General features: G+C 35.3%; 1 protein-coding gene across 1 annotated transcript; it reads left to right on the top strand.

Moving 5' to 3' along the window:
- Positions 1-11,270: 11,270 nt before the first annotated feature.
- Positions 11,271-21,223, top strand: LOC136802536 (collagen alpha-6(VI) chain-like). Its single transcript, XM_067059272.1, has 11 exons — positions 11,271-11,397; positions 11,858-12,015; positions 12,640-12,807; positions 13,559-13,725; positions 14,308-14,452; positions 15,125-15,333; positions 16,559-16,855; positions 18,497-19,090; positions 19,552-20,141; positions 20,437-20,959; positions 21,189-21,223. The coding sequence occupies exons 3-11, from the start codon at positions 12,743-12,745 to the stop codon at positions 21,221-21,223; spliced, it is 2,625 nt and encodes an 874-aa protein (XP_066915373.1). The 5' UTR covers positions 11,271-11,397; positions 11,858-12,015; positions 12,640-12,742.
- The last annotated feature ends 221 nt before the right edge of the window (positions 21,224-21,444 follow it).

The raw sequence follows: 21,444 nt of genomic DNA, 5'->3' as shown, positions 1-21,444 counted from the left end.
CATAAGGGGTCCCTATACCCCAGTGGACATACCCCAAACCCGTGTCATTTGTTTCATTTGTTTCATTTTGACTTTAAGTCTCGAAAACTTTAAGTCTCGAAAAAAGGAGAGATCCCCGTTCCTTTTATTCTTTTTGTCATTTTGGCTCAATAAGGCCGGGAGTCATAGGGCATAAGGGGTCCCTATACCCCAGTGGACATACCCCAAACCCGTGTCATTTGTTTCATTTGTTTCCTGCTCAAAAAGAGAAAATTTCCATTAAAAGTTCAAAAATTTTGGTAAAAACACAAGAAACCACCCAGAATTTAAGAAATCTGTCAAAATCCACCCTATCCCTATAAATACTTAAATGTCATATGTTTGGTTTTGTGCAACTTTTTGAATCTGAAAAATTTTGAAAAAGGCGAATTGGTATTTCAGGATTGCGAAAAACATTAGAAACAAAATTTCGCCCAAAACAATATATCAAATTTCAGTTTGCTTTAATTACGTTTGATAATAGTGGTGATTCTCCATTCAAATTTTGGTTACCTGTTTTTAATTAATTTTGTTATTTTGGGTAAGTCAGTTTTTCAACATAACTTTTGATCGACTGAACCGATTTTAAAGTTTTATATACCAAAATTTAAGTTAGGCATTCTTTTATGGAATAAAAAAATAATCAAAAAAAATATTTATTTCTAAGCCCATAATGTCTTGAAAAACCTGTATATTTTTTTTCTGGCGCACCCGGTACATATGGCTGTTTCTGAGAAGGACTTGGGTCTCCCATTTATCTATTGGCCAAAGAAACACAAGAATCCTACTGGTAAACGTTTGATAATTTTTTCGAAAAAATTTTCGCAAGTGAAGCGAGAGTCACTTCTCTTTTCACAACAGAGAAGGATGACAAGGTTTTGTGCTTGCTTCGCTCGCATTTCAACATTGTTTTAACTGGCTTTACTCAATCCATCTTGATAAAAAAATATCGCAAATTTTTCTTGCTTGCTTTGCTTGCATTTTCTAATGTTTCATAAAAGACCAACACCGAAAATAAGCTCTAATTTCAGTATTCGAATCGCCCGAAGGAGACTGACGAGAAAGGGGGCGTTAGAATAGGCCTACCAGGGGGCGCTTTAAGCTAAAATTCTACTTTTGCCTCTCCAGCTTTGACCTAGCCACGCTACTGTACAAGGACCGTACTTTCTTCGTAGCTTGGCTGCCAACCCCCCCCCCGGTTTAAATACCTCCTTAATATACCTACGGGATACGGAATCGAGTACCCCTGAAAGGGGGCGTTTGGGCTGGTCGGAACTTGGTACACGTTTTCTTTTTTATAAGAACATCAAAAATTTTTGAAGCCTTGGAGTGTTTTTAACTTTTTGAGTTTTAAACCTAAAAATGTTCTTAACATGTTCTTATTTTTGCCATTTTTGAGTGTTTTTGTCAATTTTCCTAAGAAATTGGATGTTTTAGGGTCCTACGAAGCCTTAAATGTTCTTAACTTGTTCTTAGCATTTTGGCCATCGAAGCCTTTTGTTCTTATATAGTATGTTCTTATAAAAACAACGTGTATTTGGTCTATTTTCCATTCCATTGCACGTCTTAAATGATAATGTGATTTCTATGTTCTAATCGTGTTTTAATTGCATATTTTCTTATGCTTAGTTGAATTTTTTTTGAATTTTAAAAAATTATGCATATAATTTGACTATTTTCAAATGAAAATTTGGGGCACTGCGGTCCCTTCCAAAGATTCACCAGTGTTGAAAACTTTGAAAACGCATTTCTAAGGAGAGATAATTTTGTGTCAAGGTTTCATCTAAATTACTTATTCCTTCCATGTAGACTAAAATTTAAGTTTTAAATGTTGGAGTGAAAATAGAGTCACTAAATTTCAGACCCTAAAATCCCATTTTGCGACCTAAGAAAAATTACCATGCAAACATATAGCCTTATAGAGAGATTTCTATCAACGCTTATGTTTTGGAGAAACTGTCTTTACGACCAATAATCATTTTCAACAAAAGAAATTTGATTAGATGACGAAATAGCCCGAGTTACATGTTATTCTATCCGATAACAATTCGTTCATATATCTTTCTATACGACGGGTATAGCCTGATAGAAATTCGAGCCGTTACTAACAACCCTGCGGGGCCTAAGGAGCCGAGTATACACCCGGCACAGTGACAAGCCGTCAACCGACATATACATCCCTCAAAATACGTAGTTAATCGTCTTATTACGTTCCAAAATTTCATTATTAAGCTTTGAAACATGAAAAAACAAAGCTTTATTTAGACCTGATTCGTTCATGTATTTTTCTATACGACGGGTATAACCTGATAGAAATTCGAGCCGTTACTAACAACCCTGCAGGGCCTAAGGCGCCGAGTATACACCCGGCACAGTGACAAGCCGTCAACTGACGTATACACCCGGCACAGTGAAAAGCCCTCAAAATACGTAATTAATCGTCGTATAACCTTCCATGCCTTTCATTATTAAGCTATTAAACATTAAAAAACAAAACTTTATTTAGACCTTACTCGTTCATACATTTTTCTATACGACGGGTATAACCTGATAGAAATTCGAGCCGTTACTAACAACCCTGCGGGGCCTAAGGCACCGAGTATACACCCGGTACAGTGACAAGCCGTCAACTGACGTATACACCCGGCACAGTGACAAGCCCTCAAAATACGTAATTAATTGTCGTATTACGTTCCATGCCTTTCATTATTAAGCTATTAAACATTAAAAAACAAAACTTTATTTAGACCTGATTCGTTCATATATTTTTCTATACGACAGGTATAACCTGATAGAAATTCGAGCCGTTACTAACAACCCTGCGGGGCCTAAGGCACTGAGTATACACCCGGCACAGTGACAAGCCTTCAACTGACGTATGCACCCGGCACAGTGATAAGCCCTCAAAATACGTAATTAATCGTCGTATAACCTTCCATGCCTATCATTATTAAGCTATGAAACATTAAAAAACAAAGCTTTATTAAGACCTGATTCGTTCATATATTTTTCTATACGACGGGTATAACCTGATAGAAATTCGAGCCGTTACTAACAACCCTGCGGGGCCTAGGGCGCCGAGTATACACCCGGCACAGTGACAAGCCGTCAACTGACGTATACACCCGGAACCGTGACAAGCCCTTGAAATACGTAATTAATCGTTGTTTTACGTCCCATGCCTTTCATTATTTAGCTATTAAACATCGAAAAACAAAGCTTTATTAAAACATGATTAGTTCATATATCTTTATCTTCGACGGGTATAACATGATAGAAATTTGAGCCGTTACTAACAACCCTGTAGGGCCTAAGGCGCCGAGTATACATCCGACACAGTGACAAGTCGTCGAAATACGTGATTAACTGTGACGTATACGTTTAAAGTCAGCTACAAGACATTATAAATTTAAATGGTTAAATAGTTATGGATTGGATTCTTATAAAGTTGGTCCTTATAAATGAAATAAAATGTCCTCAAAAGTATGTTACCATTTGTTTACTTTGCAAAAACTAATTAAAACTAAAATAAACAAAGTTATATGCCTTACTTAAAAAAAGAATTTTGAATAATTAAAATGAAATATGAATAAAACATACTCCCTCAATTTCTCGAGACATGAAAGTTTATTGAGCCTTATTGAGCCAAAATGACTAAAAGAATAAAAGTTCAAAATGAAACAAATGAAACAAATGACATGGGTTTGGGGATATGTCAATTGGGGTATAGGGACCCCTTATGCCCTATGACCCCCGGCCTCATTGAGCCAAAATGACAAAAAGAATAAAAAAAGAACGGGGGTCTCTCCTTTTTTTCGACACTTAAAGTCAAAATGAAACAAATGAAACAAATGACACGGGTTTGGGGTATGTCCACTGGGGTATAGGGAAACCTTATTGCCTATGACCCCCGGCCTTATTGAGCCAAAATGACAAAAAGAATAAAAAGAACGGGGGTCTCTCCTTTTTTTTCGAGACTTAAAGTCAAAATGAAACAAATGAAACAAATGACACGGGTTTGGGGTATGTCCACTGGGGTATAGGGACGCCTTATTGCCTATGACCCCCGGCCTTATTGAGCCAAAATGACAAAAAGAATAAAAAGAACGGGGGTCTCTCCTTTTTTTTCGAGACTTAAATTCAAAATGAAACAAATGAAACAAATGACACGGGTTTGGGGTATGTCCACTGGGTTATAGGGACGCCTTATGCCCTATGACCCCCGGCCTTATTGAGCCAAAATGACAAAAAGAATAAAAATTCAAAATGAAACAAATGAAACAAATGAAACAAATGACACGGGTTTGGGGATATGTCAATTGGGGTATAGGGACCCCTTATGCCCTATGACCCCCGGCCTTATTGAGCCAAGATGACAAAAAGAATAAAAAGAACGGGGGTCTCTCCTTTTTTTGAGACTCAAAGTCAAAATGAAACAAATGAAACAAATGACACGGGTTTGGGGTATGTCCACTGGGGTATAGGGACGCCTTATGCCCTATGACCCCCGGCCTCATTGAGCCAAAATGACAAAAAGAAAAAAAAAAGAACTGGGGTTTCTTTCCAATTTATAGAAGCAAATTTTGAAATTTAACAAATGGGCACAGGGACCCTCGTATCCCTTGGCCCGATGGCCTCATGGGTCCATGTGGAAACAAACAAAGATCAAAGGTTTCCTTCACTTTTTTTATAAGAACCAAGTCTTGAGATAATCACATTTTTTGTTTTTTCTTAAATAAATTTGGGCTAGTTAAATTGATTTCAAATTATCTCCACAATACCAAGACAGTGGGGAAGGGTAGATAGCTCACTTGTACACCCTCATTGTCAAAAGGAAAATTTGAACTTTCATTTAATTTCAGTTTGACATATTCCCTTATACTGGACATGTATGAGTTATTGCAGTGCAAGTAGTAAAGCTCAAGTTTCAGATGCACATCAATAAATTTGGTATATTCTGCTCAATGACGTTACCTGAATTTAGACTGTAAATATTGGTACAATTTTAATCTTTTTAACTGTGTTTAAAAAACCTTACATACTCATTGGCCAAATATTATCATGAATGCAATGGATCGTCTGACTGTTAAATTAGCAATATGGAGAAACAAATATTTGTATAATTTGATTACTTTACACATTTAAAATACAAACAGGCTATATTTACACAATATGAGAAAAACATACCAATGTAATAAATTAATTATGTAACTGTGTAAATTTGATCAGCAGAGTGGAATGCCCTGATCATTGAGAGACGATCCTTCTGCAAGCTTTATGATTTATTTTGGTGCGCAAATCCCTTCAAACTACAAAAGTAATCTATGCAAGGAAAATTTTTCAAAGTTTGGAATATTCTAAAATTTTAAATTTCTTCATTCAAAAATAGGTTTAGTTTCTTCTTTTTCCAGAAAATCTAGTCTTTAACCCCCCACATTACGATGATGTTTTAAAACGTATTCCATCAAAGAAACGTTAGTTAATATAATATCCCCTTTGCTTCACCTCCCTTATCAAGATACATCTCGGATGCGGATATCCATGAGGTAATTGTATGCCTATGCCATCTGGATGATGAATCTTCCACCAGTCGGATTGTTGAGTTCGCCAGTCAAATGAATAGAATTTCTATATTTTTTATGATTTTCCAAATAAGACCTGCTTATTCTGCTCAAGTTTCAAATATCAATCAAATATGGTGCGGTGTTTCAGAAGAAAAAAAAATGCGGCACGAAAAAATAAAAGCTTGTGGTGGAGCAATCTAAACCTTTCGCGCTATTTTTTTTCTTAAAAATTTAAAATGGTAGGTAAAGTAGCGAAGAATAAAATAATGGCGCGAAAGTCACAGTAACATTATCCAGCATTATTGTTGAGCTCTAGCTGAAACTAACAAATTCTGTCCATGATGGTAACAAAGACTATCCTAATGACCTGGTAAGCTTTTTCGTCAGGACCTGTAAGTTTTGGTCTATATGGTAGTCAGTATAATTTAAGTTTTTTACATGTTGTGAAGTTCAGAGCACAGAGGATTTTTTTCAACGATGAAATGCTGAATCAGCAAAATATGTTGTACTTATAAGGGCAAAGATGAAAGAGGTTTTTGAAAATTGTAAAATTGCATCGAGAAAAAGGTTTGTCGGATTTTAAAAGTGATTTTTTCGATTTTTCGTTGCTCACTAACATGAAAAGTTCTAAATTAATATGCAAAAAGATCCTGCATCGATGTAGCCTGGAGATCCATGTTATGATTTCTTATTCTATATACTGATGGCAAAATAGACCTTTTTTTAATGAGGCCACCCTGTTGAATAATTATGTAGTCCAGCAAAAAAAACAATGATATAGCCAAGCATAATTATTATAATATGCATGAAACAGTAATTATGCATGGCTGTATCATTGTTTTTATGCTGGACTACATAATTATTCAACAGGATTGCCTCTTTAAAAAAAGGTCTATATATAGCATGGTATGGGCTGACAGTTTGAATTTCCCATATCCTAATAACGGTTGCAAACACAGCCAATCAAATCCTGTTATTGTTTCAATGGTCACACTTTCTTAAAGAAAGCGCAACTTCCGAAATTTGGTTTTTATTTTAGTAAGTGAGGACAGCGCTAAATTCGAATTTCCCACTGTAATTCTTTTGAGGCCAAAATCGGACTCACAGCTCTGACCCATCAAGTATTCATCAGATTTAAAAAAAATACGCAGACGGGTTCGGCATCGATGGCGAAACACAGCCAGAAAGAGATAACAAAACCCCCGTTGTAAGTTTGTTTACATATGTGACTCGATTTTGCTAACTGCATCTCCAACAAAAACGACTTGAAAACAAAACTAAACGAGGCATAGTGGGCCTACTTATCGCAAGGGTGTCAAATAGCACGTGTTCAATATTAAAATCAATTTTTCTTTCCAAAAACGGCAATAAGTGCCGAAAACAGCAATTTTCATTTATTTACTTTTTTAATTTTTCTGCTGATTCAGCATTTCATCGCTGAAAAAATTGCCGTTTTCGGCAATAATTGCCGAAAAGAGAAATAATTGCCGCTTTTATCTTAAAAAAACACCCAACTGGGCATTTCAAATGAAAACAAATACTGTCAAGGATATCTTTGCAGTCAATTGCATGGGTTTTTTTGCAAACTGCAATTTGTTGCAAATGCAATGGGTAAAAATAAAAAAAAGAGGTAGTTAATTTCATTCAATTTGGTAAATGGATAAAATTGTACTGTCAACTGCTTTAAAAACTAAAACATGGGACGGCAATTCGGCCACCATTTCAACGAACCTCCAAATTCATTTGATTTGAGTTAATGAACAGCGTATTAAAAAATACACAATTTCTCTTTCGCACCGAGTAGGCTGTTAAATCAAAATATGAAAGAAATTCCGTAGTGGAACATACGCAAGTGTCTGGAACGAAGAAGAACAAATAAGATGGCAAAACGATGTAGCATTTGACGTCACTCGAGCGGCAAGTTACACACTCGTTATTCGTTAATCCCATCGGGCGATAGGCGGATAGGCGGCGGGCGTTCTCTAATTCTCCAATCGGCGTCATGTCATTTTGAATAAAAACAAAAAAGTTAAAAAGGGTGCGCTATCCAGTGAAAGTTATCGTGACATGTTATGACAGAAAGTATGATTGATAAACTTGGTGGAGTTATCAAAACAAATTTGTTGTCAAAGAGATTTAACAGTAAGTGAAAATACAGGCCAGATATCAACAGTCCAATGTTTCGACCAGCCGTCCCAAGTTAGTGGGCGGTACTTGCAGAAAATTGAACAGATGAAATTTTTTCCCATGGGTCATCATTTTTCTCACATATTTGAAGAATATTTTAGAAGAAGCTGCCATTTCAATCCCCCTTTTGCCATTGTTCAGATTTTTGGTATCTTTGTTAGATAAGAAGTTACAGCACTGTGAAGTTGGTAATTTTTGCTGTCTTTGGTGACGGTTTAGGCCTAGTTCCAAAGGGCCAGCATACACTTGCCTAATTCCGGACGGTTTTCAATGTTTTCAATCAAATCTCAAGCACAAGTTATCAAATGAAAAAGTTTTTGTTAACAGAAAAAAATTCAACCTTTCCCCTTCCTTTCCAAACAAAAATTTCAAATATTCCATTTGCCGTTAAATAAATATAAACAAAAACATCAAGCTCCCAAACGTTCCTTATTACAGATATCCGTCCCTAATCTTGGAAACTTCTACTTGAAATTTTTCTTGAAAGTTGAAATGAATTGTTATAATTTAACATAGCATAAACATAACAAACTTATCCGACGTGATTGCAGAGATAATCAAAGATAAATAGCAAGGGCGTCGTCGTGCGCCCGCGATTATAAAAGTAGAAAAAACTTTTGTAATTTGCAGAACAAACACCCCTGGGTTAACAGGTAAAGCTATCAAATCATAATGGTAGCCTAGAAGTGCACTTTTTAAAAGCAAAACCAACTACTTTGACTGGCTAGTTAGAGCTGTAGGTAAGGTGTCCGGAATTAGGCATTGCCCGCAATTAGGCAAGTGAACGCTAATCCTATCATAAACCTAGCCAAATTTTAAAAACTTGATTTCCTAGTTGTTGGAAACCTTATATTTCAAGTCTTCAAGTCTTCCCAAATTGGAAAAAGTGCTGACTGACAAAATTTCTAAACTATTTTGCCTAGGGGTGCCTTTCAAGTAAAGAGTTCATGAAGAATCTACATTAAAGGAAGAAATTTTGGCAGGAATTTAATTTGGCAGATGGCCGGAAATGTTTTTTCAGCGGTTAGTGTAAAACGCAGGTCACAGGTCACGGGTCACAGGTCACAGGTCACGGGTCACAGGTCACAGGTCATACAAATTACAGACCGGAAAACTGTAACGCACTCGTAACATACAAGCCATAACATACAACTCATAACAAAAGTTCCTGAAAATATTATATGTAATAGAAATGTAATATCAAAATATGGTATTAAGAAGACTTAAACGACAAATCTTCAACCCCAAAAATTGACAACAAATGACACTTAAATTATGTAAATAATGATGTTATCTCAAAGTATGAGGTTTTGTACACTAATTAACAATAAAATATTTATCATGCGTAATAGGATGCCGACGCTGCAAGTGGATATAGATTGACAGGTTTTGAAAACAATAAATACTCCAAGAGAGCTGTTTTAGAGAGATGAAAATAGTGACGTCATTTTATCAAAAATACGAAGCAGGGGATAAAAATATTAAAACATTCATGAAATATAATCCCATAGACGCTATTTTCATCAATTCTTGTTATCATACCCAAGGTGATGCAGGAGATAAAATGAGATATGACATTAGTGATTGTGAAATAGCTATTTTCCTGTTAGGGGCTGTTTAATGTAAAGGTGAGATCGATATTCGAATATTTCTTTATTCTTTGTATATAACATTCGTAACATGCGTATAACATTGAAAAGATAACTTTTTTGCATGTGTGATATAGATGTAATATATAATACAAGTATTACAGGTCTGTGTTATACACGGCATAAAACGCGAAATCACGTGGTAAACACGTGGGTAGATTTTTAGCTTTAAAATAGTTCTAGATCAACAAAATACCTTTGGAATTATATCATTGACATTAACAACTGTTTTTCAAACATTTTCTTTGTGTTTTACAGTAATCAAAGCTGACCTGTCAACACTGACCTGTGACCTGTGACCCGTGACCTGTGACCTGTGACCTGCGTTTTACACTAACCGTTTTTTCAGAGGAAATTTAATTTGATGCTTAACTTGAAAAATTAAATTTGGTGGGAATTAGATTTGGCGGATGAAGGACATTTTTGTCAAAAAACGCCATTAAAAAAGGAAAAACCTGTTTTAAAGCCTGAAATAACACACATGTGGGGGAGTAAAATAGAGCGGGAATTTAATTTGGCGGATGACAGAAGAAATTAAATTTGGTGGGAACTTAATTTGACGGATCTGCCAAATTTTCTTCCCGCCAAAATTTCTTCCTTTAATGTACCTATAATATATGGATTTGTCAAACATAGTTAGAAATTTCTAATTGACAGCTTATAATCAGTCCGTTACAAACATTGGTATTAAAGAAACTTTACACCCTTACAAAAGTTGTCTTGCTGATTTCCTAAACATTCATTTCAAGAGTCCACTTCCACAATAATTTATGTAATTACTCTTTCGGTCACTCAGGTTCAATATATACCCATCTTTTTAGTCACGTGACTGAAGTGCCTATTAAAACAATCCGGGGTACGAAGTGTCGAAACAACACAGCAGATTATTTAGTGACAATCAAATATAATATAATTTCATTATTGCCTTTAATTCAAAAATACAAAAATTCATTTTGCATTCACGAAAAATAAAAATAACAAAATATATAATGAATTAATATTACATACTTAAATTCCCCTCTTTTAATCTGGTCCAATTTCGGATCTCAGAACGTGCAAAAAGCCTGTCCGCCCAATATCTACCCAATCATCTTAAATTCACTTTAATTGTCCTTTGACTTCCAAAAAATAGTATTTTAAAACTACGAATTTATAATTATTACCAAAAACAAAAAGATTGATAATTCATTAGTGAAATATAACTTCCTAGTTTCAATTTTCATTGAGTGTTTTTCAAGTTTTTCGTTTATCCTGCAATGTTTACGTCACAAAAACTTTCTCGGCCATTCGTACTGTAATAATTATGCATTGCCAAATATGGTTCTCCATTGTTCTTACCGTCAAGTCAGGATTGATTGTGACGTCACCTAAGAATAAAAAAGAAAGGATTTTGTCAGTTTTATGCATATTAATTTGCAAGATATTCTATTCTCCGCAAGAGCGCACTTTTCGTAGACTAGTTGGAGTACTTCTTTTTGCTCACAGGATTGATAGTAATTTTTCATCTTAGTTATTTTTGAAATGAAGCACAACTAAAAACAAATGAAACTTCAGAAAGTTGGGTATTTCCAGAGAGTAAACAATTCTGACAATTGACAAAATTGATGATGATAATTTTTTTTCGGTCTTGGAGATTCTAGTCTTGAGCTCTAAGCCTACGCGATATTGCAGTGTTTGGGTAAACGAGACAAAACTTGAAAAAAGCTGGTGTTTCGGTGCGCTTCCGTGCGATGGAAATATCGCACTTTGTGATGGACTGATAATTTTAAACCAAATTCTTTTTATTAACATTACGAAACTTATTAACAAGACGCAACTAAACGTAGTTTTTTGTTCTCAATTTTTCAGGCACGGCACATGCACAGGATGATAAAAAGTGTGCCAACAAAGTTGACATTGCTTTTGTGTATGAGATCCCAAATGCCAAAGCTGCTACAACCTTCAATTATCTCAGGAAGATTGTAGGCATTTTAAATAAGGTATGCTCTTTTATCTCTATTCTCTTTCAGATTGAAAGCGGTGGTACAGCAACTCTTCCTTTTTAGTCCATCTTTTCCAAACCCTAACAATGTCAGAACTTTACTTTGAAAATAAATTGTCTTGAATTAACTTTCATTATGAAAACAAAATAGGACAGAAGTTTTATGAATAATATGATAAACTGGAATTTTGTTACACAATAAATAAAATCAAAACAAATCTTTGTTTTCCTAATTTTTGATTTAATTCTTCTGCTGATGAAATTCTACTCAGAATCTCTTAAGCAAGTAATTCATCATTTTTTCCACTACATTTTGTTATAAGACACTTCTGTAAAAATAAAACTGCTAAAATAGGATAACAATCATCCCCTCCCTACCAAAAGCAAAAAAAATAGTTATTTACGCATATTTTTATTGTGATTATGTAATTTTTTGAATTACCTCAATTTCTCATCAGGATCGTACATCTAGTGATTGCAACCAAATCTCATTGATTGTTGCTGGTAAAGATTTGCATGTTGTTCAACCATTAAGCTGTGGTGAAGCATGCAGTGCCTCCGCAATCAAGAAGTTAGATTTGATCGAAAGGGATTTGGATGATTCTTACAAAACTTTGTAAGTAAAGAAACAGGTTCTGAGTAAATTTGTATTGTATTACGTCGTTGACAAATCAAAGGGGCCAATCACAAAATTAGTGTCTGTGAAAGCTAAGAGTTTTTCTGTCTGGCTAGCCTTAAATTTGAGTAGTTAGGAGGGTCCCATCTACATCTACAAAACAGAGTCAATCTCAAAATTTATGCTCAGACAAACAGAAAAGTTCTTAGTTTTCTCAGGCAATAATTTTGAGATTAGACCTTTTGATTTGTCAGCGATTAATGAATTATGTACTGATCATTATTAGGGAGAAAACAAATTAACCAACAGTGCCATTTAGTTATAATGACATTTAACGGTCATCCAAATAGTTTTAAGGATATATTAAAATGAAAGTCAACACATTGTACTCTCCAACCATCCATGTACCAAGTGTCTTTTTGAAGAACTCACCTTATTACCAATATTATTTTTAGTTGATTCTAATCTTTTTCCAAAAACGATATTTTACCCAGAACTAGTAATGGTGAACTCTCATATATTGATTTTATTAATGTTTTTATTCAGTTGATGATTGTGGTATTTCATAAGGACCATGATAAAGCTCTACCTAAATGATGATATATCTTATTTCTTATTTAAAAGTACAAACGAGATCAGAGTTCGAGAGGCATTGGAAACTATTGGTGCGACCATTTTCTCGGCAGATAAAGGCTCCCGTGTGGATGCTAAGAAATCTATTGTTTTGATGCTCACAACTCCACAAGAAGATAACGTCGAAATGAAATCAATGTTAAATAAACTTCATAATGAGTAAGTTTGATTAACTCTTCTTTTTTAGTGTATTTTTCAGCTATATACTGATCAGATTTTTAAGTCTAATCAAGGATCCGTGCGGTTACTTTGAGACACGATGACAGTTGTCTCTACCTTTGACTTCGTTAAGCTGCATCCTATTTTATTTTTTTGATGAACATAGCAAGATCAAGAAAATCCAAATTCTTTTCTGGAAATTTCTTGGAATTTTCCTGCTTCATTTTTGCAAGTACTTTGTAGCTCTTATGATGATACCCCTCCAATATTGCTAACAGTTTTAATTTCCACAAGAACTGAATAATCATTCAAACATCGTTGGTTGTTTGAGAAAATCTTTACAAATGTTTTGCATTCCGGTGTACTTAGCTACACGCAAAGTGCACACCGTAGTGCAAATAAAGGTAGAGCATTCGGCTACGGTGCGCAATGGCCTGGGTTCGATCCCAAGCTGGGTCATACCAAAGACCACTTAGTACAACAATCTTACTTGATCCTTCTCTGTTTAATACTCGGCAATTAAGAAAAAGATCAAGGGTAAGTAGCACATCCTTCGAGAAAGTTTTTGTGGGTTTATCTACCTTTGGGTAGACAGCTATCGAAAGAAGCCTTGATTCACCTTCAGCCATTGAAATAGGAGTCACCAGGTCGCCTTCGACGCCTACTAATCTGGACTTACTTACTCTATTCAGATACACAAATGGTAGTGGTGCCAGTTTGTTGATTTGTCTTTTTGATTTTTCATATGTAGATATGCAATCGTTGTGATTGGCATTGGTACTAAATTGACCAATGATTACCTTCTTTCCATTGCCAATCGTGGTAATCGCATCTTGAAATTGCGTGATTTGCAAGAATTATTTCCTGGAAAAGCTGCCTATAAGATTTTGGTGGAATTATTAAATGACCCAGATTATGGTACGTTTTTCTAGCTTTGATTTATATCTTTTTTCTTTGATAAAAGAAATGACTGTATTTCCAATTGATGATTTATACTTCCTAAATATTTAATATTATAAAAGGCCTGATTGTGGTACATTTTTCTTTGCTTTAATATATTTTTCCGGTAATAATAGGAAGAACTATATATTTTCTATAGATAATTTGTTACTACCTTAAATGTTTGCAATTTATCAAACGCCTGTTAAAACTCGACAAAATTGAACCCCATATCTAAGGACTACATACACTACACAATATTGGCAATATATTTACGATATATTGCTGCAATATATTGTCAGCTTGATTTGCAATATTCCAACAATATAGGGGGATTTTTAAAGAAAGAAAATTTCTTTTTATAATAGATTGCCTGTTGTTTACTCCATACATTACGGTCTGAAAAATATATTTTCAAATATTGTTCGTCAATATATTGTGTAGTCTAAGTAGCTCTTTAAGGATGTCACTTTTAACATGTTTTATTATTTGTTTCTGCAATGTTGGGTTATAGTCCATTTTTGCCAATGTTGTTATTCTTTGTTATATTCTTTATCTTAGATCGTTACAAAACACTTGCAGAAGCACCTCGCCCAGATTTAGGATGTGAATTTGTTGCTGACATTGCATTTTTGATTGATTCATCGAATAGTATACGTCTAGAGTATCTCAATCAATTACAATTCGTCCAGTTTATTACTGCCAGGTAAAGATGATCATTTGATTTCTTATGTTTTTTATTATGATGAGATGAGAATGGAAAGTTTTCTCGTCCTTTCAATAACAATGCCCTATAAACCTTACTCAAAATTGACGCTCTCTAATTCGATTTTCAAGGGGTATTGAATTTTCATCGAATAAGAGAGCGTACCGAATAGTATGGTGTTGTTTATGAAAGTTTCTCTTCCTTTGACGGCGACTTTCAATATCATTGAATAATAGAGTACATCAGATGGTAGAAGGTCAAATTAGAGAGCGCCATCAAGGAAGTTCCTTAACTCGAACGAATTTGCGTTCCCTGTATGGGTTCGAATTATGGAGATTCTACTCTACAGGGGATGAAATTGAAATTGTGCAATTGTATTATAAGGTACAGATGGCGCTCTCTAATTTGACCTTCTACCATCTGATATACTCCATTATTCAATGATATTGAAAGTCGCCGTCAAAGGAAAAGAAACTGTCATAAACAACACCATACTATTTAGGCTGCTGGCATCCACTAACGGGTTCGTGCTCATTATACTACCTGGGGTTTTGTAGAGGTCTGCGATTCAGACTACATACAATTCGGTACCCTCTCTTATTCGATGAAAATTCAATACTCCTTGAAAATCGAATTAGAGAGCGTCAATTGTATCTACTTTATATTATACAGCTTCGGACTAAAGAAGAATGGAACACATGCTGGTGTTGTGGTATTCAGTGATATTCGCCCTTATTCACAATTAGAGATCAAGTTCGACCAATACTATGATTTGAAGCCTTTTTTAGAACATGTTGAAAGGCTACCTTTTTACGCATACAGAACCAGGATTGATTTGGCTTTTGAAATTGCAGATAAAGAGTTATTCTCAAAAGCTGGAGGTTGGTTTTCAATCTAGTTTACTTTTTATACTTGTTTTCTACAATCATGGTCAAAATATATTGAGAATTCCGGTTATTTTAACGTTTTTCATGAATTAAAGTTCCGGCGAGAAAGTCGATTTTTTATCTCTTTTTGAACTTTTGAACTCTTAAGTCTAGCGTTAAAACTCAGACTCTACCCTTCGAGCCTACTTTAGAGCACTTACAAATCGATTGTGGTTTCAAAAGTTCCTGGGGAATTTACCTTTTTTTCAAATATTACCTTGATTGTAGTGTAATTTAGCCCTTATTTTCATTATAAAAATTATTATTTTGAATGAGGGGTGTAATATTTAAAGATCACTCAACAACTTTTGATAGAATTTGAATTGAGTAACAATTTTGTACTCGTTGAAAAGACCAACAGGAGTGAAATATTGCCATAAAGAAAAAACTCAAAAAAAGATCGGAAAATGAAGATTGAAAAAGGAGAAGAAGAAAATGTGCTATAGTTGTCATTTTCACACGGGTGATTCTTTGATCTTAGAACATCATTAATGTGGAAAAACTTTTCAAAAAAATTTATTCCATCGAAAGATCGAAAGTTTATTAAAATAATTGACTTCAGAAAATCATCAAAAAACAACAAAAAAGAGCCCTCTTTTAAGTCAACCAGGGCAAATTTCTAAGCTGTATTTTTTGATTGAATGATTATTCTTAAAATCTTTTTCCGCATTTGTGACGTTCTAAGGTTGAAGAGTTTCTGATACAAAAAGGAAGATCATAGCATTATTCTACATGAAGTTGATTCTCTTCTTCATATTTCATCTTTGTTTTTCCATTTAAATTTTTTCATTTTTGATAATATTCCACTCCGGATTATCTTTTTAACGAGTACAAAACCGCTAATTAATTCAAATTCTATCAAAAGTTATACTTTCAGGTTTGAAAAAACACTGCAAGCTTATTTGAAATGGACTTTAGTTAATGAGCTATGATAATGACGCAAAAGATTAGCTTTCTGTCTTGTCTGAGCTTTGGCAAGGTCGAGAAATTAAATATTTCCTTGAAAACAAGTAAAAAAACATTGCATTGACGTATATTAAAGTCGTTGCATGGATTTAGACGTCAACTTTTTGACGAATTTCTTTAAAATTAAGCATATTTCAACTGTATTAGTGCTTTTTAAATAAAAATTACACCCTCCATTCAAAATAATAATTTTTATAATGACATTTACCTTTAGGTATGAGAGATAACGTTCCGAAGGTCATTTTTCTCATTACCGACGGCTCACAGAACCCAACCATTGATCGCAGAGCTGGTCTTACTTTTGACCCAGTTGCTGCATCTCAACCTTTGATAGATCGTGGTATTCAAATTTTCTCCATCGGTGTCGGTAACCGTTCAGATAATATCAACTATGATGAATTGGTTAAGATTGCCAGAAATGAAAATCAAGTTAAGATTGCAGAAACAGCAGCTGATCTTGCATCAGAGCAATTTGTTAAAGAGCTAGCTGATATCACTTGCAGAATTATACGTGAGTAAAATCTTTATTATTGAAGAATCAAATTTTCCGGGTCCATCAATACACCCCCTTCTCGCAGACCCGGTAGGATTTTTTCAGCCATTCGTGGGGGTAAAAATAACAGACTGAAACTCAATGGGGATTGATATTCCCATATTTTGTTATGACTGGGGATTTAAATTCTTTTGTTTTCAAGTCCGAAAATTTAGTTGGGATGGGAAAAATAGTGAACATTTTTCGTTGAGGATTGGTTTATTTGATTATTTTCAGTGGGGACAAAAATTGATGTATAGTCTTCCACCGGGGACGATATTTTGGCCGATTTTTCCGGTGGCAGCCGGGTCTGTATCAATAGGTTACCATTGTTTGTCTGTTTCAGAAGTATTCAGATACTTGTTAACAGTTTTTACCACTTGGTAAAGGTACATTAGTAGATATTGCTTCTGTACTCTGAAATTCAATGAGGCTCCCCAGCGGACCTTCAATTCATGTAATCACGCAAATCTTTTTTCCGAATTCACGCATTCACGCAATGTATTTTCGCAATCCACGCAATTTTTGTTCACGCAAAGCTTTCCAATTCATGCATTCACGCAATTTTTTCTTAATTTTCACGCATTCACACAAACCGTTGGGGGCCCTTTAATGGTTTGTATTCAACGAGTTTGGAAGAACTTAATTTAGTCTGTTTTTTCATTGTTCCGAGATGGTTTAAAGTTATTCTAAATTTTCCAGGCGGTAAAAGACTAATTTTAGTTCGTCCACCCTCACTTTACGGTATTAAAAAGACTTTTCCAAGGGAATTTTTGCAAATTTTGCCATTTTCCAGGAGGTATCCACACATTTTTAATGATTTTTTTGACTTGAAAAAGTTCGTCCACCCCTCTGTATGATTTTTTAATGGAACAGCCCATTCTTCCAATGAGTTTGGAAGACGTAAATTTAGTCAAGTCAAAATTTGTGTTTGTGTTAAATTTATCATGGAGGTAGAAAGAAACAGGAGATGTATGCTATTGTAACCAAGCTCATCCTACGATTAAAAAAGTTACGATGTATGCATGTTCATAATCCCATACATCGTGCATTTTTATCCATTGGTGAAATCTTATTGGCTCATTTAAGCTTTAGAAATTAGATAAGTCGAGATTCATTGTTTCTGACATCAGTTCAAGAAAATATTTGGACTAAAAAAGGCCTGTAAACTTGGCAATCCTTCATCAAATGATTAGATTTTTTGATCAATGTTTCCTTTAAGGGGAACTCTACTGCCTGATACTTTCCTCTACAAATGTCTACAAATTGAGTCTGAAATCGTGTGTGCATATATAGTACTTTTCATTTTCTGGCTTGAGAAATTTTCAATTTTCAAAACGAAATTTAACGAATAACGAAATTGATCATAAACTTGTTTCGTGGATGAAGTTTTATCTAATTTTTGTAGATTAGAAGGATACAATCTTCAATACTGATAATTAGAATGTTCAGAGCAAAATTGAGCTTAGAATTTCTCTTGGTATTTCATAAAAGACAGATTCAACTCCTGTCTTTCTTTATACCTCCATGAATTTATACTCACATACGCAAGTACAGGTATCAAATATTCTGAATTTTACTGATTTCTGTAGACGACATACAAATTCTTTATTTTCTTAGCTACTCCTCCACCAAAACCAAGCTGTGATGTCAAAGTTGATGTTGGATTTGTTTTGGATTCTTCTGGTAGTTTGAGGGACGATTACAGCAAAGAAAAGCAGTTTTTGAAAACATTGGCAGCTGCCTTTGGTGTGAGCGAAGAAGGTGCGAGAGCAGGAGTGATAACATTCAGTTATGACACGGAGCACAGTATCAAATTAAATGACTATTTCAACATAGTATCCTTTAGTGAAGCTGTTGACAAGATTCAACTGATGGGACACACAACAAGAATCGATAAAGCTCTTCGTCTGACTCAAAGCCAAATGTTTTCCATCGCAAACGGAGGCAGACCTGGTGTGAGCAAGATTGTGATTGTGTTAACAGACGGCTCACAGACACAAGACGTTGGTGCTGAAGATCCCGGAAATGTTGCCGAAGAACTTCGATCACAGGGCTACAAAGTGTTGGCCGTTGGTATCGGAGATGGCGTCAACAGAACAGAGTTAGCTCACATTACTGGTGAGAAGTCGGCTGTGTATACTGCTTCGAGTTTTGATGACCTGATCAGTCCTGAATTTGTTGGTTCTATGAGTAAGGCTGGCTGCGAAGAAGGTACATATAATCTTTGATCAGTAGCGTAGGCAGGAGGAGCGCAAAATTTGTGTAGGAGAGCAGCTTTTTATGACACAGTAATTATCTTTTTATATGATAAGTATATAATTGCAGTGTCATAAAAATCTGGTCTCCTGCAAAAATTTTGCATCCCTCCTGTCTATGCTACTGTTTGATAATCTATTATTCAGCTCATTTTACTCACATCTGAAAAAAATCTGATAGGGACAGTCTGATTCGGTTTAAATGGAAACTTCAAAAGAAGCCTCCAGAAATATGAAATTGGCAAAATGAAGAAGCGTTATAAATAGTAATAATATAAATCTATTCCTGCATATTCATTTTCCAAAAGAAATATGAAAAATGTCCCTTTCCTGACTTAAGAAATCTTGATAATGAAGAGAAAGAAATTGATTTATCTTCACAAACAAGAATTTAAACTAATCCTTTAATTTTTACAGCCAAGAAGGAAGTAAAACCATTGTGCGAAGTGAAAGTGGATGTTGGATTCGTACTTGACTCATCGGGCAGTTTGAGAAACGATTACGACAAAGAAAAGAACTTCTTGAAGGCTTTGGCAGCTACCTTTAGTGTCAGCGAAGATGGTGCAAGAGCAGGTGTGGTGACATTCAGTTATGACACGGAGCACAGCATCAAACTAAATGACCATTATGATTTGTTCAGCTTCAGCGATGCTGTTGACAAGATTCCACTGATGGGACACACGACAAGAATCGATAAAGCTCTTCGTCTGACTCAGAGCCAAATGTTTTCGATCGCAAACGGAGGCAGACCTGGTGTGAGCAAAATTGTGATTGTGTTAACAGACGGCTCACAAACACAAGACGTTGGTGCTGAAGATCCAGGAAATGTTGCCGAAGAACTTCGATCAATGGATATAAATGTTGGCTGTTGGTATTGGAAGTGGCGTCAACAGTACAGAGTGGCTCATATTGCTGGCACAAAGCAATGTTGTATCTGCAGTGACTTTTTGACGAGCTTATCAGTCAAGACTTTTTGGGCACAGTCAACAAAGCTGGTTGTGACGAAGGTAAGAGAAAATCATCATATCGAAGCGTTTTGACTGTTTTGTTCTGTGTCTTTTGATTTTATGGAGAAACTTTGTTTGATTTGAAAAAGAAGAAAGATAATGAGTTTCACAACTCACTAATTGAACTACATTTAAGATGGATCTTTAAAGGTTGATCTTGAAGATTGACACGTCCGGAAAGCTTTTGACAATCGAATAGTAGTATGTTCTTTTTTTGTTTGTGTTTTGCCAAGAAGGAAGTAAAAACATGTGCGAAGTGAAAGTGGATGTTGGATCGTACTGACTCATCGGGCAGTTTGAGAAACGATTACGACAAAGAAAAGAACTTTTTGAAGGCTTTGGCAGCTACCTTTGGTGTCAGCGAAGATGGTGCAAGAGCAGGTGTGGTGACATTCAGTATGACACGGAGCACAGCATCAAACTGAATGACCATTACGATTTGTTCAGCTTCAGCGATGCTGTTGACAAGATTCCACTGATGGGACACACGACAAGAATCGATAAAGCTCTTCGTCTGACTCAGAGCCAAATGTTTTCGATCGCAAACGGAGGCAGACCTGGTGTGAGCAAAATTGTGATTGTGTTAACAGACGGCTCACAAACACAAGACGTTGGTGCTGAAGATCCAGGAAATGTTGCCGAAGAACTTCGATCAATGGGATATAAAGTGTTGGCTGTTGGTATTGGAAGTGGGGTCAACAGTACAGAGTTGGCTCATATTGCTGGCAACAAAGCAAATGTGTATTCTGCAGTGACTTTTGACGAGCTTATCAGTCAAGACTTTTTGGGCACAGTCAACAAAGCTGGTTGTGACGAAGGTAAGAGAAAATCATCATATCGAAGCGTTTTGACTGTTTTGTTCTGTGTCTTTTGATTTTATGGAGAAACTTTGTTTGATTTGAAAAAGAAGAAAGATAATGAGTTTCACAACTCACTAATTGAACTACATTTAAGATGGATCTTTAAAGGTTGATCTTGAAGATTGACACGTCCGGAAAGCTTTTGACAATCGAATAGTAGTATGTTCTTTTTTTGTTTGTGTTTTAGCCAAGAAGGAAGTAAAACCATTGTGTGCGAAGTGAAAGTGGATGTTGGATCGTACTTGACTCATCGGGCAGTTTGAGAAACGATTACGACAAAGAAAAGAACTTTTTGAAGGCTTTGGCAGCTACCTTTGGTGTCAGCGAAGATGGTGCAAGAGCAGGTGTGGTGACATTCAGTTATGACACGGAGCACAGCATCAAACTGAATGACCATTACGATTTGTTCAGCTTCAGCGATGCTGTTGACAAGATTCCACTGA

This window comes from Clytia hemisphaerica, unplaced genomic scaffold, assembly GCF_902728285.1.
Source record: "Clytia hemisphaerica strain Z4C2 unplaced genomic scaffold, Clytia hemisphaerica genome assembly, whole genome shotgun sequence".
NCBI lineage: Eukaryota > Metazoa > Cnidaria > Hydrozoa > Leptothecata > Clytiidae > Clytia > Clytia hemisphaerica.
This window is presented reverse-complemented; position numbering and strand designations above follow the sequence as displayed.

Bases quoted from the DNA above. Each gene is read 5' to 3' on its own strand.
- LOC136802536 (XM_067059272.1), top strand. From the start codon at position 12,743: ATGCTCACAACTCCACAAGAAGATAACGTCGAAATGAAATCAATGTTA. The intron at 14,453-15,124 runs GTAAAGATGATC...TATATTATACAG, and splicing joins GTCCAGTTTATTACTGCCAG to CTTCGGACTAAAGAAGAATG. The intron at 15,334-16,558 runs GTTGGTTTTCAA...ATTTACCTTTAG, and splicing joins GTTATTCTCAAAAGCTGGAG to GTATGAGAGATAACGTTCCG.